Source organism: Hemiscyllium ocellatum, chromosome 21 (assembly GCF_020745735.1).
Source record: "Hemiscyllium ocellatum isolate sHemOce1 chromosome 21, sHemOce1.pat.X.cur, whole genome shotgun sequence".
Taxonomy (NCBI): Eukaryota; Metazoa; Chordata; class Chondrichthyes; order Orectolobiformes; family Hemiscylliidae; genus Hemiscyllium; species Hemiscyllium ocellatum.
In genome coordinates, this window is record NC_083421.1 from 53,568,899 (window position 1) to 53,583,593 (window position 14,695).

The following is a 14,695-nucleotide window of genomic DNA, read 5'->3' on the forward strand; positions in this document are numbered from 1 at the left end:
AGTAATATAATAGAATTTCTGTCCCTTTGATTTAAATGAAAAAGAATATCCCTTACTTCTAATACATGCCCAAAACGTTTCCTTTCGTTCTACTTTCTAAACTATAACAGCCGAAAATGAACTGAGTAAGCAAGCTTGACATTGGTTTGAAATAGATTTGATTTCAGAATTGGTTTCTTTACAAAATGATGGCAAGCTGATAGTGGGTAAGGCAATTAGTGCATACATTAAAAACGTGTCCACCTAGTGTGGCCAGATTGGATTATCAGATAAGAAGTTTGTTAAATTTAAAGAACATCTTAACACTTGAACTGCAAATGTGCCCACATTGTCCAAAGCAGTCATATTTTGGCCTCCATCTGCTGAGCTAGCAGCAATAACTTTATGGTGTCTTAAAGTTTGTTATAGGTGATCAAAATAAGACATTTGGGCAGTTTTAAACTTGATTGTTAATTACTATTTATACTAAATTATTAGATAAAGCATAATTCCATTTCGAGGAAACTTATTTCACAATTATCAGATTATCAGTGATTTGTATCCTATAGCATTGGAAAACTGTATTGTAACTGACATCATTGGGCATCAGAATTAAATTTTGGGTATGATTGGGTTAGACTGCATGTTTCTTTATACTTAGCATATCAGTGAGGAAACTAGTATATGGACATTTTAAATCTTAAGTCAGCAAACCAGACTGGATTTCTGCAACTGCAGCCAATTGTTTGAATTAAGATTAGAAATGTCCAGTGAATTAAGTTAAATAATTTATGTCTTTGTTTCCTTGTCAGTGTTATAAGTGGATAACAAAGTTGAAATTGAAACAATTTCTAGAATTCAACTTACTTTTAGATCTGCTAGGTGTCCTGAATTTAATAAGTTTTCATCCTAAACCAACAGAAATTGAAGTTTTGGGTTTCTGGGATTTTCTAATGAAATTCTAATCATAGATTGTGTTCATCAGAGAAAGAAGTTCTACTGAGATGGTTTATCTGCAGCCATGGAAAAAAACGCCATACAAATCAATCTCTGAATGCTTGGCACATATTGCAATCTGAAGTACAGTTTATAACATTAAGTTAGAGCACTGCAGCAGGTAATGTCAATCACTTTGCACCACACATTTAACCATCACCTATTTGGTGTCTCAAAACCCTTACTGGTCTTTCTCAGAAAAGTTAAGATGCTATTCTTCCTTCTCCAAAACACTTTATTATGCTTTTCTTCATTTAAATCTCCAGTTTCGAGGTGGTCTAGATGTATCCTTAAATTGCTGCTGCTTCTTCATATTATTTTCTTTTCCTGTAGATCTTTTCTTAGTTGTTTCAACAGTATCTTCTGTTAGATGCCAGTTTTTCCCTTGAATCTTTAGATGTTCGGTGTGGCAAGCTGCTCTCTTTGTGCACCCTCCATATTTAAGTTGTATTTCTTCATCTAATTTGACGGCAGTTAGCGGTGGGCCACAATTGCTGATTGTGCCAGTGATGCTTTCACCCGATAGAAGAATTTTAAAAATCTTTTTATTAAGCTACTCACTTTTACCTGCATTACTAGTAACTTTCATAATATTGGTCTTGCTCATATCAGTTTACATTTCATAACCTAAACACTTCATCTGCTAACAACTGTAATTCATTCCTGATATTCGACATCTGGTCATGAACACACCTAACATAGTCATAGACGCATACAACATAAAAACAGACCCATCGATCCAGCTAGTCCACACCAATCGTAATCCCAAATTAAGCTAATACCACTTGCCTGTGTTTGACCCATTCCCCTCCAAACTCTTCCTATTCTTGTACACGTCTTTTAACCATTGTTACAATACCTGCATCCACCACTTACTCATAGTTCATTCCACACACCAAACACTCTGTAAGAACAAAGTTGCCCTTCAGTCCTTTTTAAAACTTTTTGTCTTTTCACTTTAAAAATATGTCCCCTGGTTATGAACTCTTCCCTGGGGTGGGGAGGGGGCGAGAAAAGACACCTGCCATTCACCTTACCTATACTCCTCATGACTTTATGAACCTCGGTAAGGTCACCTTTCAACCTCTCCTGCTTAGCTACTGAAAAAAAGGTCCCAGCCTATTTTATAACTCAAACCCTCCATTTCCAGCAACATCCTGGTAAAGTATTTTCTGAACCCTCTCCAATTTAATCATATCCTTCCTGAGCAGTACTGCACATAGTACTCCAGAAGAGACCTCATCAACATCCTATACAACCTCAATACAATGCCCCAACTCCATACTTAAAGGTCTGAGCAATGAAGGCAAGTGTGCTAAACACTGCTGCCTTAACTTACCCTGTCTACCTGTGACGTAAATTTCAAGGAATTATGTTCCTGAGCTCCTAGGTCACTCTATTCTACAACACTACCTGGGGCCCTACCATTAACTGTACAAGTCCTGCCCTTGTTTAGTTTACCAAACTACAATACCTCACATTTATCCAAATTGAACCATCTACCACTCAGCCCTTTAGCTAAGATCTCTTTGTAATCTTAGACAGCCATCTTCACTGTCTACTATGCCACTAATTTCGGTGTCATCCACAAACTTGCTCACAATGCTTCCTATGTTTTTATCCAAATAATTTCTATAAATGACAAACAAAAGTGGACCCAGTACCAATCCCTGTGAAACATTGTTGATCGCAGGCCTCCAATCTGAAAAACAACCCTTCACCACCTCCCTCTGTCTCCTGATGATGGAGGACAAAACTGATTTAATTTAGGGTGATGATCCATCACCTTTTGATGCACTAGTGTGATGATGCAGGTTTTCCATCTTGGTCATTGGAATTTTATTATTTTAAGACATTACACTCTGCCAAGATATTTGTTCATCCAGTGATGCACTCAGAAATGGCCTTAACGTTTACTCTAAGATTAGTCTAACATTAATCCTGGCTCCCTATCTCTCTCTCTCTTCCCCCCCCCACCCACACACACACACACACACACACACAGAGGACAAGCAGGTACTTCTCCTTCTCGTCAATATTCATGTTAACGATGCTTATACATGATTAAATCCTGGAATCCTGCTGTTTCAAATTCCCAGCTGTACCAGTGCACTATTTTAAGCTAGAGTTTGCACATACATAAAATTATCACTGATCAGCAAAATCATTTCACGGTATTTACTTGAAAGATGAAATAAGTTTTGATCATGTGCCCATAAAAATAATGCAAAGGTGTATATTTGCACCTGTAATGTTTGTTTTGGAAGTCCAAACTTCCAACTTAAAGGGACAGTCTACTATCTCCCACTCTAATATATTTGGATCCCCTGCTGCCCTAGTGTTCATTTTATGAAATAGTGCATTGACTCAAATCTGACTTGGTCAGGAACATAATTGAATGCAGATTCATGACTTTTGAGTTGTAAACCGAGGATTTTTGGTACTGTTTTGGAGCTGCTTTCATTGATTTTTGAGCAGAACAGATTAATATTTGAAGTCTAGCTCTCCCAATGTCTCCTTTCCAAAGAGATACTACACAATGCTTCATTTTGTAGCCTTGAAAGAAGTGATGTCATCCTGTTGAGCCGAGTTCAAATGATAGCTGAGGTAGGTGTTTAAATTCTGCTTTTCTCAGAATAACTAAGCAACAAACTCCATATGCATTTTTAAAAATTTCTTCTGTCCAGTCAGATAAAGGTATTTCCTATGGAAAATTATTCAAATTATATTATAGTTTGCTGCGTTAAAGAAACTGCAGACATTTTGGACTGTTTGAGTTCTTGCATCGCATAGACACAAGTTTTTGAATTTTTTAAATTAGCATAGCAGCTAAAAGAATATATTTTTGTTTTTACCTGTATTGGGCTTCCAACTTTGTGCAGCAGCCAATAACAGGACACTATGATCCACTTTGGCCTATCTTGAGTGAATTGTGCTTATGAGCAGGTCTTTTATTCATAGCAGTGTAGAATTAACCATACTCTTAGTGAATCTGCCCTTAAACATAACTTTAAATTTACAGTAAGAGTCTTTTAAAAAAGCTCTTAGTCATCTGAATGTTAAAGCATATAAGAGTTCTTTTTGAGAGCATAATGGTGTTAAATTACTTAAGATAAGCATTATAAACTTCAGTTGAATGTAATATTGCTTTGATATAGAAGCTTGATGAGCTCCTTTAAAATCCAGAAATTGGAACCACTTTGTCAAATAATCAGTTGATTGCCAGACGGAGTTGTGTTGGCCAAGTGGTTTACCTATTGATCATTTCTATCAAAAGGTGAAATTTCATAGCTGAAGTGCATTATACAAAAGAGATGGAATTGATTCAAACTATCTTGCTAAATAGTAAGCACAATGCACTTAGAACGTAAATTGTGTTAAATCTGAAGTTAACTATTGTGGTGACTCACTGGATTCTCAACAATGTAGAAAAATATCCATCAACTTTTGTTAAATGTTGGAACCAATTTGAATAGTACTTTTGCGCATTTTGTGTTGCCAAAATAGTAACTTCAGTAAATACATCATTGTGTATATACTTCATTTTATATATGTACATAATATTAAAAAAAGTAACCTCTGAATCATTTTTTTTGGTTTTTTTTCCTTCAGTTTTTAATGAAAGGGAGTTCAGGATATTTCCACACAAGGCCACCCACTGATACCTTATTGAAGCACCTTACGTTCTTTTTATGGTGTAAACTTGCACCAGCTACAATTTGACACAGGAATAGGTCACTTTAATAATTATACTTAAAAGGATCGTGTCCGGTTGGGAAGCTAATGTGAATGGCATCTATTTGTCTATGTTAGTTGGTAATTAAGTAAATGTTATTTTTAAATTGATTGTCTCTGACCACAGACAGGAGGCTGCTTAGTCTAAGTGTGGGTCCCAGTTAGACTATGCAAATTCAAATAATCACAATGAGACAGTTTAAACTGAAATTATTATTTGAAATGGTATCATACTAATTTCTGATTTTACTCTGAATGCTAAGTTGTGAAAGTGCTGTAATTATTTCAGAAGTTCTTTCAGAGCCACAACCTAACACTGCCTGTGTCGGCCTCATCTTTGCTTGAGTACTTAATTGTATGTTCTAAAATGTCATGTTCCTGCAACCATTTCAAATGTGTAACTTTTTTTATACAAATAAAGATTAACATACATGTTTACAGTGCATGCAGCAAACTGCAGATTAAAAGTGACAATCAAAGTCAGTGGGAACATGGTGCCTCTTCTTTTCAGAGTGCATATGTAGAATGCCGCCATTGCAGCTAGTTTTCACTTGGGTTAAGCTGTTCAGGGATGAATATGGTAGATGATAATCTGTTGCTTCAGAGGAATTGTCATTATAGTTTGGAAAGAGAGACAGATAAATATTAGAATTCTGTGCTGGTCTCCAGCATCGTTCCTTAAAGTAAACCCTTTCCATAACATTTTTGACCAGAAATATCTCTTGATTATGATGTTTCAACAGTGAAGATTTCAATAAAGGCAATGGAAAAGGTTCAAAAAAAGTGTCAAGCAGCACATGCCATTCAGCAAATTACCTAAATATGCAAAATAGATGAATCAATGTCTTTTTCAATCCTGATCTGGAGATGCTGGTGTTGGATTGGGGTTACAAAGTTTAAAAATAACACCACCAGGATACAGTCCAACAGGTTTAATTGGATGCACGAGCTCCACAACCTGGTGGTTGATTTTTAAAATGTTCAATCCTGTGTCCTTCTGCTCACTTCAACTGAGCTCCATTTTCTAAAGCATATCATCTCACCACAGATTTGAAGAATTACTAAAAATCATAGGAATGAACAAGCTTGAAAATTAAGTAATCTAATATAGTAATTCAATGCATAAATGCAGAGACCAGTTAGCTGAATGCATAAAGTACAAAAACAGGTCAGTGTCACTTCTAGATATGAAAGCACTACTCAGTCCAGATGCAAGTTGAAGTTCCCTATATTAGTCTGAAAAAAAACCAAACAGATCTACTAGTAGACATTCAACTCTTATTGCAATAAAAGTAATTAAGAAAAACAGTGAGCTTGCTTCAAATACAATACTATTAAATAAGGTAGTTGTGAAACCTGAGCCTTTGGTCCAACTCATCCATGCCAAACAGGCTTTATAAATTAATCTAATCCCTCTTAAACCTTTCTATTTGTACACCCACCCAGGTGTACAAAATGTTGCAATTGTACCTGCCTCAACCACTTCTTCCATTTATGCACCAACCTCAGATGAAATAGTTAGCTCTCTCATCCCTTTTAAATCTTTTCCCTCTTACCTTAAAGTTATGCTCTGTACTTTTGGACTCTTCTACAGTGGGGGGAAATGCCCTATCCTATATCTTATAGTTTCCCCATGACTTGTTTACTGGAGTACAACAGGGTTAGTGATTTGCTTAAGAAATTTAAAATACTACTTACAAACTGGATAACAATGAAGCTATCCAATAATAATGAACTGTGTCTGGGAAAAAAGGCTCAGTTCAGATCAACTTCGCTGCTTCAATATAAATAGTTAAATTAGATTAAGAGTCCCTGCAGTATGGAAACCGGGCCTTCGGCCCAACAAGTCCACACTGACCCTCCGAAGAGCAACCCACCCCTACCTTTACTCCTGATTAATCCACCTAACACATAGCCAGTTCACCTAACCTGCACATCTTTGGACTGTGGGAGGAAACCCATGCAGACATGGAGAGAATGTGCAAACTCCAGACAGTTGCCCAAGGTGGGAACCACTGAGCCACCATACCATACTGTCTCTACAGTGGTTATATTGCACTTTTTCACAGTACTTCTAAATTACTATTTCTGTACAAAAGTCAATTGACTTTGCAAAAAGTTTGTTTTGGAAAAAATCCCTCATTTATTTTCCTTTGTGAAGTTGGAACAAGAACAACTGCAATTTAGAATCTGGAAAATTGCTTACTTTTTAAATATAACATTTGAAAACTTCAATGCAGTAACAGTACAGTAAAACTAAAACATGTATATGCACATTTGTTAGGAATGTTCCTTACAGTCAAACAAAATGATATTAAATCCCAATTGACTAATTGAAACATGATTTGCAATAATTGAGAAAAAGTACTTTTTTTAGGTCCTTCAGTTGTCACGTGAAATGGCAGCACTGTTCAAGTTGCACAGTTATTAAAATAAAATGAGCTCTCAGCATCCTGATTGCAAATAACAGCCTTGAGCTTGGGCAATGAAGGAAGAACTATATTAGTAGTACTGGCATAAGCAAATCATAATTATAACTTGAGAAGGCAGGGTATTGGATGCAGAAGATAAAGTAAGGAAGTGATTTAAATTTAATTGAAGTGCAACTTATTTTGCCAAGCTTTGGTGTTGCAGTAAGTTTAAAAAAACCAAAATGCTATGAAGGAATTAACTGAGTAGTTCTGATGAAATCCCACCATGTGCCAAAGTGTCATAATATTTGACATAAGGTGGAACTCAGAGCATTCATTCATCAGGTAGAATTGACAGCAGTATGTGATCACATTTAAGCCAAGTAAAAATGTAGATGTTATTTGATCAGACCAGAGAGAAAAAAAATCAGGAACCATTCCAAGATTGAGTTTATTCTTCAGCTTTTTAAAAGCTTTAAAACTGTAAAACCATCACAGAAAGGTAGATGAACATTGTACAAGGCTAGAATTAAACAATTGTCCCAACAAGTTACAAATGAATTGCAGTTTCATAAAGTGATCTTTCAATTAAGTTGCATGTGTCTATTACAATTATTGGGGCAGTTAGTTACCGAAAAGTCTAAACTTTATCCAACAGGATTCAAAATTTCACTGATGTTACGACAAATGGTTGTTTCTTGTTAAATTTAGTGTCTTTATTACCAGAATACACCTTTCAAACCAGTGTTCAAGAATCCTATTCTATGATTTGGTTTAATAATAAATTAGTGGCCATAATCATTGAAATTTACTTTAAAAATTTCTTTCATCACTATAATCGGTCTCAAAAAAATTCCCGGCCATCAAGGACAATGAGATGTCCAGTCTATTTGGCAAAACTTGGACCCAGGTTGAATATTTGAGTTGTAATATTGTCTGCATCAGGAAATCTGTTAAGCTTTTTAAAATTATTAGCTACTACTGGAGAAGGCCTCTAGAAAAAAGTTGTTTTCTTCACTGAAGAAATCACTAGTATAAAGTTGTGGTCTGCATGCCATGGTCACTTTACAGCCTGAGAAAATTAGCTCCTCCCCCACCCGTGACTTCTGACAGAACAGTCACACAATGCTGCCTCGAGTTATTGCAAAATCTCTCAAGTAAAAATGAGTGTATCTGGTCAAAATCAAAATGTTTCTGCTGCTTTACATAAGATTGTTAAAATTGTTTTGATTTCCTCTACAAGAGCTATAGTATTTTGCTTATTTGAACTGCCAGTTCTTTGTCCAGGTAGCTCCTCTAATCAAATCTGAAAATGTCCAGTAATGAACAATAATTACACACAAGCAGCTATAAATGCTATCTAAGATTCACTGGTTAGTTCTACAGAAAATGCCCAAAGAATGAAGTGTGTAGTATATAAAGTAAAGAATAGCCGTAAACTGTCATGGCACTCCTAACCAATCTGAAACATTTCTGATAAGAGTCTCAACAGAGATGCTTGTAACACACAAACCCAACGAGGGAGTGTTGTTTCTGTGGCAGCTTTCACTGGTGAATATGTTTCACATTTATAATAAAACTGGAATTAAAGACACTTTATAAAAATGTTACTGTGACACACAGCATGATATCCCTTCAGAATGATTTTTGTTCTTGACCACCTCCATTACAGTTCTACAAGAGAAAGTCTCAAATGACTTAACTGCATCCCTACTGTCACAAAACTAACAGCAGATGCTACTGTACAAATCTTCAATGCTTTAGGAACAGCTACCATTTATTCTATCTAATAGGCTGTCATGATTATATTTGTAATGTAAATCTATCCTTTAACTTTGAGAGAAATTAGTACATTTGAAAACTGTTCACCAAAAATAAACATTTTCAATAACAGTTTCAATTAAAGTAGCTGAAGTTCTATTCTGAGATATTCACATGAGCTTTGGTCAGTAAAACTGCTGCAAATGAAGTTGTATGTAGTCCAGAGCTGGAAAGAATTGAAGTCTAACAATGGTTGATCCTATTCTATCTCTGGATCTGTCGAACAAAGGCCTGGACGAGTTGGATTAACGGTTCCTGATTCTCAGGACTCAACTTGGATACGGAGCAGGTGGATTTGCTCGCTGGAGACATCAGTAGGGCCGCAGCAGGGGAACATGGTGTGCCACGACGTGAATAGCGGGAAATACTGGACAAAACTGTACTCTGAAACAGTATTAGACAATGAATATGGCATTAAGCAAATTTAAATAAAACTAAGTTCTTCAGCATATTTTCTAATACAAAGTTGCTTATTTCTTTGTCTAAACATTAAGCTCTAAACACAAACAATTACAGGTGCTTTATTAATTCATCTGTAGTTATACATCAATATTCCAGAATGGATCCTTAGTCCAGGTTCACTTGAAACATGACCATAAGACATAGGCCATTCAGCTCTGCCATTAAATTGAGATTTGATAATCCTCAACTCCACCCTCCTACCTTTTCCCCATAATCCGATCCCCTCAAATTTGCTTTTTATTAAATTCAATCACAAGATGAGGGCATCACTGGCTAGACCAACATTTATTTCTCACCCCCAATTGGGTTTGGAGTCATATAGGCTAGACCAGGTAAGGATGGCAGTTTCCTTACCAAAAGGACATTAGGGAACCAGATGAGTTTTCCATACGATCAACATGGATTAAAGTCTTAATTCAAGTTTTTTTAAATTGGATTGAAATCTCATCTGCAATGGCAGGATTCAATTATGGGTCCCCAGAACATTATCCAGGTCTCTGGCTTGACAGTCCAGCACTAATATCACCAGGTTGTTGTGCTTAATGATCCAGCCTCAACAAATTCTATCAGAGTTCCAGATTCACAACCCTCAGTAGAAATTTCTTCAATTGTCTCAAATGTGTGATCCCTTGGTCTTAGAAGACTTAATCTATGTTTAATAAGCAATGGGAAATTATTTGTGACCAAATTACACAAGCCAGTTTGACCTTCTAGTACACACATCGATTTTGTTATACTTACCTCCATACTGAATAAACAGCATTCAGGTATCCAAATTATTCACTTTTCAGTTTTGATAACATGACAAATATTTTAATGTCCTCTAAAGTATAATGCACCTATAAACACTCAATTTTATTCGTCAGTATGCCTTTAAATTTTCTATAAACACAGTGATAAAATTAAAGCAGCCATACAAACTTCGATTTGAGAACATTTCAATTCTCACCAATTCGGATTCCAAGCAGAAGTATTTTTTATGTAAATTGATAATTAACATTCAAGACCACATAAAAATGCTTAAAAGAAACAAGTGTGAATAAGGATCAGAATTGGAAACAAAAACTCAAAACAAGAAATGGAGGGAAAGGAAATTCTATCACATGCATAACACACTATATTTTCCTGCTTTGATTTGCTTTAGATGTTGGCAAAAGAGAACAAAGGTGAATGTTATTTATATGTGTAGCCAACTCTTGCCAACATTGGTAAATGAAAGAAATTAGAATTTTTCCTCAATGTACCTTATCACAATTTGTGACTTTTTTTCCTATTAAGTCTTTTCAGAATGTGTTCAAATGAGGAAACAAGTTAGATATCAAGGTAGCTGCATTTTGAGAGTGGCTAACTCACAGTATTACTTGTAATTATTAAACAATTTAAGAGCGGTGTAAAACTGAAAAGTTACCAGTTCTGAACTTAGTTCTTGCTTCATCCTCTGCTTGTCGCGCGAGTGAACAGATGGATCCTTCAGATAACGGACTGCTTGTGAAATCAGCACATAAAAACAGTTTTCCATTGTGAACATCAGAAGGGACCTTCAGTGCAAGAGGATTTGATTAGCTTAATTAGAAAATGGAACTTGCATTTATTAAGGCCATCTTTAATTTCATGAATTTAGTCATTAAAGAGATAGGAATACTATTAGTCAGAAAAGCAAGTTAGAAAAATGGTAGAAATTTGCAAAGTAATAATCAGAAAAATGAGATTAAAAGATTAAGTAATAATCAGAAAAATGAGTAACGGCAACTAACCCTTGAAAGTATGGAATATGCATTTAGATATGCCTAAGTTCTTCATGGAAAAGCATTGCACACACTTCAGACTGTTTTGTATAGTCTTAGTTACAGGATAACTTGGACTTGGAAAACTTCCCCGTTCTTGTTCAACTGGTGCCATAAATCTTTTGCCTGAGAGCACACAGGGATGCAGCTTACATTCTCAACTCTGTACAACATTTCAGCACATAATTTAAGCTGATGTTTCAGTCTTTGGAATGGAGTTTCAAACCATTCCAATATGATTGAATGTTCAATCACTGTGTCAAGGCACCCTCAAAGTTACCAGCATGTGATTCTGCTGAAAGTTTGGATGGTGGTCTGATTTTTTTTTGTAAATATTAGTTAAAAACCATACAAAATATTACAGCATAGGTAAATGACAGATAATTTGAATTTTGAGCAAATATAAGCCTTGTAATAAACCAAACAACAGCTGGTATGTATTAAATTACCCTCCTCGATCATAAAACTTTGGCTCTTAGACAAGAATTTAAAGCTATACAACACGTGTGGTCTGGGAACTGCAAAAGAATTTTCTCTTTACAAATCTCCAAGCTCATGATAGAAATAAATCCACCTAAATGATTACATTTAACTCATGGTAAGTTTAGTCAGCAATGCAATAGAATAAAAAAAACTCCAGTTGCGATATGAAATACAACTGACTTGAGGAACTGCAGATCATACAGTTGCCACACATATCAAAACTTTTGTCATTTCCAATTCCCAACATCAATGCAGTTTAGATCTTTGGGTATTTTAGATGTTTTTTTTCCCTTGGGTGTGGATTGTGCTGATAATGCCCCCTTCCCCCAACCAGTTATTACAATGACAGGTTTATAAAAATGAACCAACATATTCCCATAGAATAAAGGCAGATCTCAGACAAAAAAAGGCAGAAAGGATGCTATAAGGAGACATGCAAACACTTGGGAATGGGCCTTAACCACTGAACCTATGCCAAATAGAATCAGTAGATACCACATTGTTTACTACAGTCCATGACACACAAAATTGAACAATGCAGAGATTAGTATCCCTTGTGAAAGTATTTACTTCAAAAATAATTCTGAATGCATTAAATAGAAACGAGCACTAAACAATCTAAAATAGTTCACATTTAAGGTTATCTAAATTTATTGTTGGTATTAGAACCCAGAAATCCTAAAATGAGATTTGAAATTAAATTCAGTAAATTAAGCAAATCATGACAACATTCCAGCACTGGTACTGAAGTAGTGTTCCAGAACTAGCCCAATTGCAGCCAAGCTGATGCAATGCAGATACAACAGTGGCATCCAACTGGCAATATGGAAAATTGCCAAGTTATGTCCAGAGAAAACTAATTACAACACTATCAGTCACATCTCAATCAGCAAAGTGATGGAAAGGGTTGAGTGCTATTAAGCCAGATTTGCTCAACAACTTAACTGTAGCTCAATTTAGGTTCAGTCAGGGCCACCTTACTCCTGACCCCATTACAATTTTGTTCAGAATATGATCAAAAATGTTGAAACCCAGAGGTTAGAGAGTGTTAATGCCCTTGACATCAATGCAATTTGACTGACTATAGCATCAAGCCGCCACAGCAAAATGGGAGTCAGAGTGGGAGGAAAGCTCCAACTTCTATCATAAAAGGAGCTTTGCTGTAGTTGCTGCAAGTCCAAGGATATCACAGAAGAAACTTTTCGGGGTGGCGTTCTCAGCTCCATCATCACCTGTGTCACCTCTATCCAAGACAAGATCAGAAGTAGGAATGTTAACTGATGACTGCACTGTCCAACAACATCCACAACTCCTCAGAATTGAAGCAGCCCAAATCCAAAGACAGCAAGACATGGGGAACATCCCAACTTAGGTTGATAATTGCCAAGTAACATAGCACACAAGTGCTAGGCAATTACCATCTCCAACAGGAGAAAATCTAACAATTGCCCTTGGTGTTCAATGGTGTTACTATCACTGAATCCCCTAATATCTACATCGTTGGGATTACCATTGAACAGAGACTGAACTGGAGCAGCCACATGAATGGTGGCCACGTGAGAAAGTCATACACTATGAATTTAGTAATTCACCCCTGACCTCCCCAGTGCTTGTCCACAAGCATACTACGAAATATTCTCCACTTGTTTGAATGCATGAAGCTTCAACAACACAAACAGCTTGATGGAATCTAGAACAAGGGAGCCCACTTGATTGCGACATTCAACATTTCACTTTCTTCACCACTGAGATACTGCAGTATCTACAAGCTGCACTACAGCAATATAATAGCATCTTTCAAACCTGCTACAACCTCAACCACTGACAAATGTGTGGCAGTGGTGGCATGGGACACCACGACCTAGAGCGCTCTGACTCTGACATACTGCGTAAGAGGGTGCTGATGGATTGGACTATGATTACATTAATGATACTACAGGAACAGTTTTACTTAACTAATTAAAATCAAAACAAGCAGGATAACTCTGATTTGTTGGACTGTTATGGGAATGCAGCAGAGATTGGCGGTCTCCACTGCCCTTCATTGAATGATCACATTGCATTTCTTGTACTTCAGTCTTGATGAGTCCAAGACAAAGCTCAATCTTGAGGTTTCCTATTTGCAGTGTTTAAGTTGACAGGCAATAAATATTAGTCAATCCAGCAATGCCACGTGCCATGAGCAAAAAGCACGAGAATAAATGTGCACAAATACTGGATTGTTGTTAAAAAAACCTAATGTTCACAAAAGGTTTGTGGAAATTGCCATTGCTGTTTAATGTGGTCTACATGCAACTCTAATCTACACGATGTAGGTAGGTAGCTTTTAGTGACATCTGAAGACCTAGGCAGACACTCAGTTGCACAAAATTGGAAGATGTGCAAATTCAAACAGCCGAGTTCCGCTTTGACAGCAATGTGTACACTTAAGGACAAATATAAAGCTTTTATTCTCAAAAATCCAAACTAATAGTTTGCACATTAGACAACCAGTACCTCTATTTAAGTCAGTGGCCAAATCACAGAGGCGCCAGTAACAAAAGCTTACAAAATTACAGAGTAAAGATGCGCCCACAGTGCTTGCTTACTCATCTGGACAGTTTTCTATAGTGCTCAAAGAGTAGAACTTGGTGTGACAGAAGTGTTCATTACATTCTGGCATAAAGGATTTAGCAGCTATTTTATACCACTACTGAAATATATGCAAATTACATCTGCATCATAAGGGAAAGGGAAGATGGTTACACAAGTGATTTTACTAGTCATTTGATACTACTTCTTTTAAAAAGTTAATTTGTCAGACAATTTCTATTTATTCATGGTCAACTCGAATTCAATGAATTCATAATCAGCACTTTGAATAATCAGACAATAATATTTACATATACTAGGTCAACAATAAACTCAACACACTAGAATACAATAGACAGCTGTAACCAATGCTTGGAGTCTGATTTATACACTGCTCGTCTCAGATTTTCCCAAAGTAGAATGCCAAATTTCATGGCAAATTGTTTCTTAGTT

At 36.2% G+C, this 14,695-nt stretch overlaps 1 protein-coding gene across 2 annotated transcripts in view; it reads right to left on the reverse strand.

Moving 5' to 3' along the window:
- Positions 1-7,628: 7,628 nt before the first annotated feature.
- Positions 7,629-14,695, reverse strand: part of nup188 (nucleoporin 188) — a 100,040-nt gene continuing 92,973 nt past the window's right edge. For both annotated transcript variants that reach the window (XM_060841481.1, XM_060841480.1), the window contains exons 44-45: positions 10,813-10,942; positions 7,629-9,326 (exon numbers count right to left, since the gene is read on the reverse strand). In XM_060841481.1, coding sequence (XP_060697464.1) covers positions 9,147-9,326; positions 10,813-10,942 — 310 coding nt within the window. In that variant the 3' untranslated portion in view covers positions 7,629-9,146. The remainder of the gene's footprint in view (positions 9,327-10,812; positions 10,943-14,695) is intronic.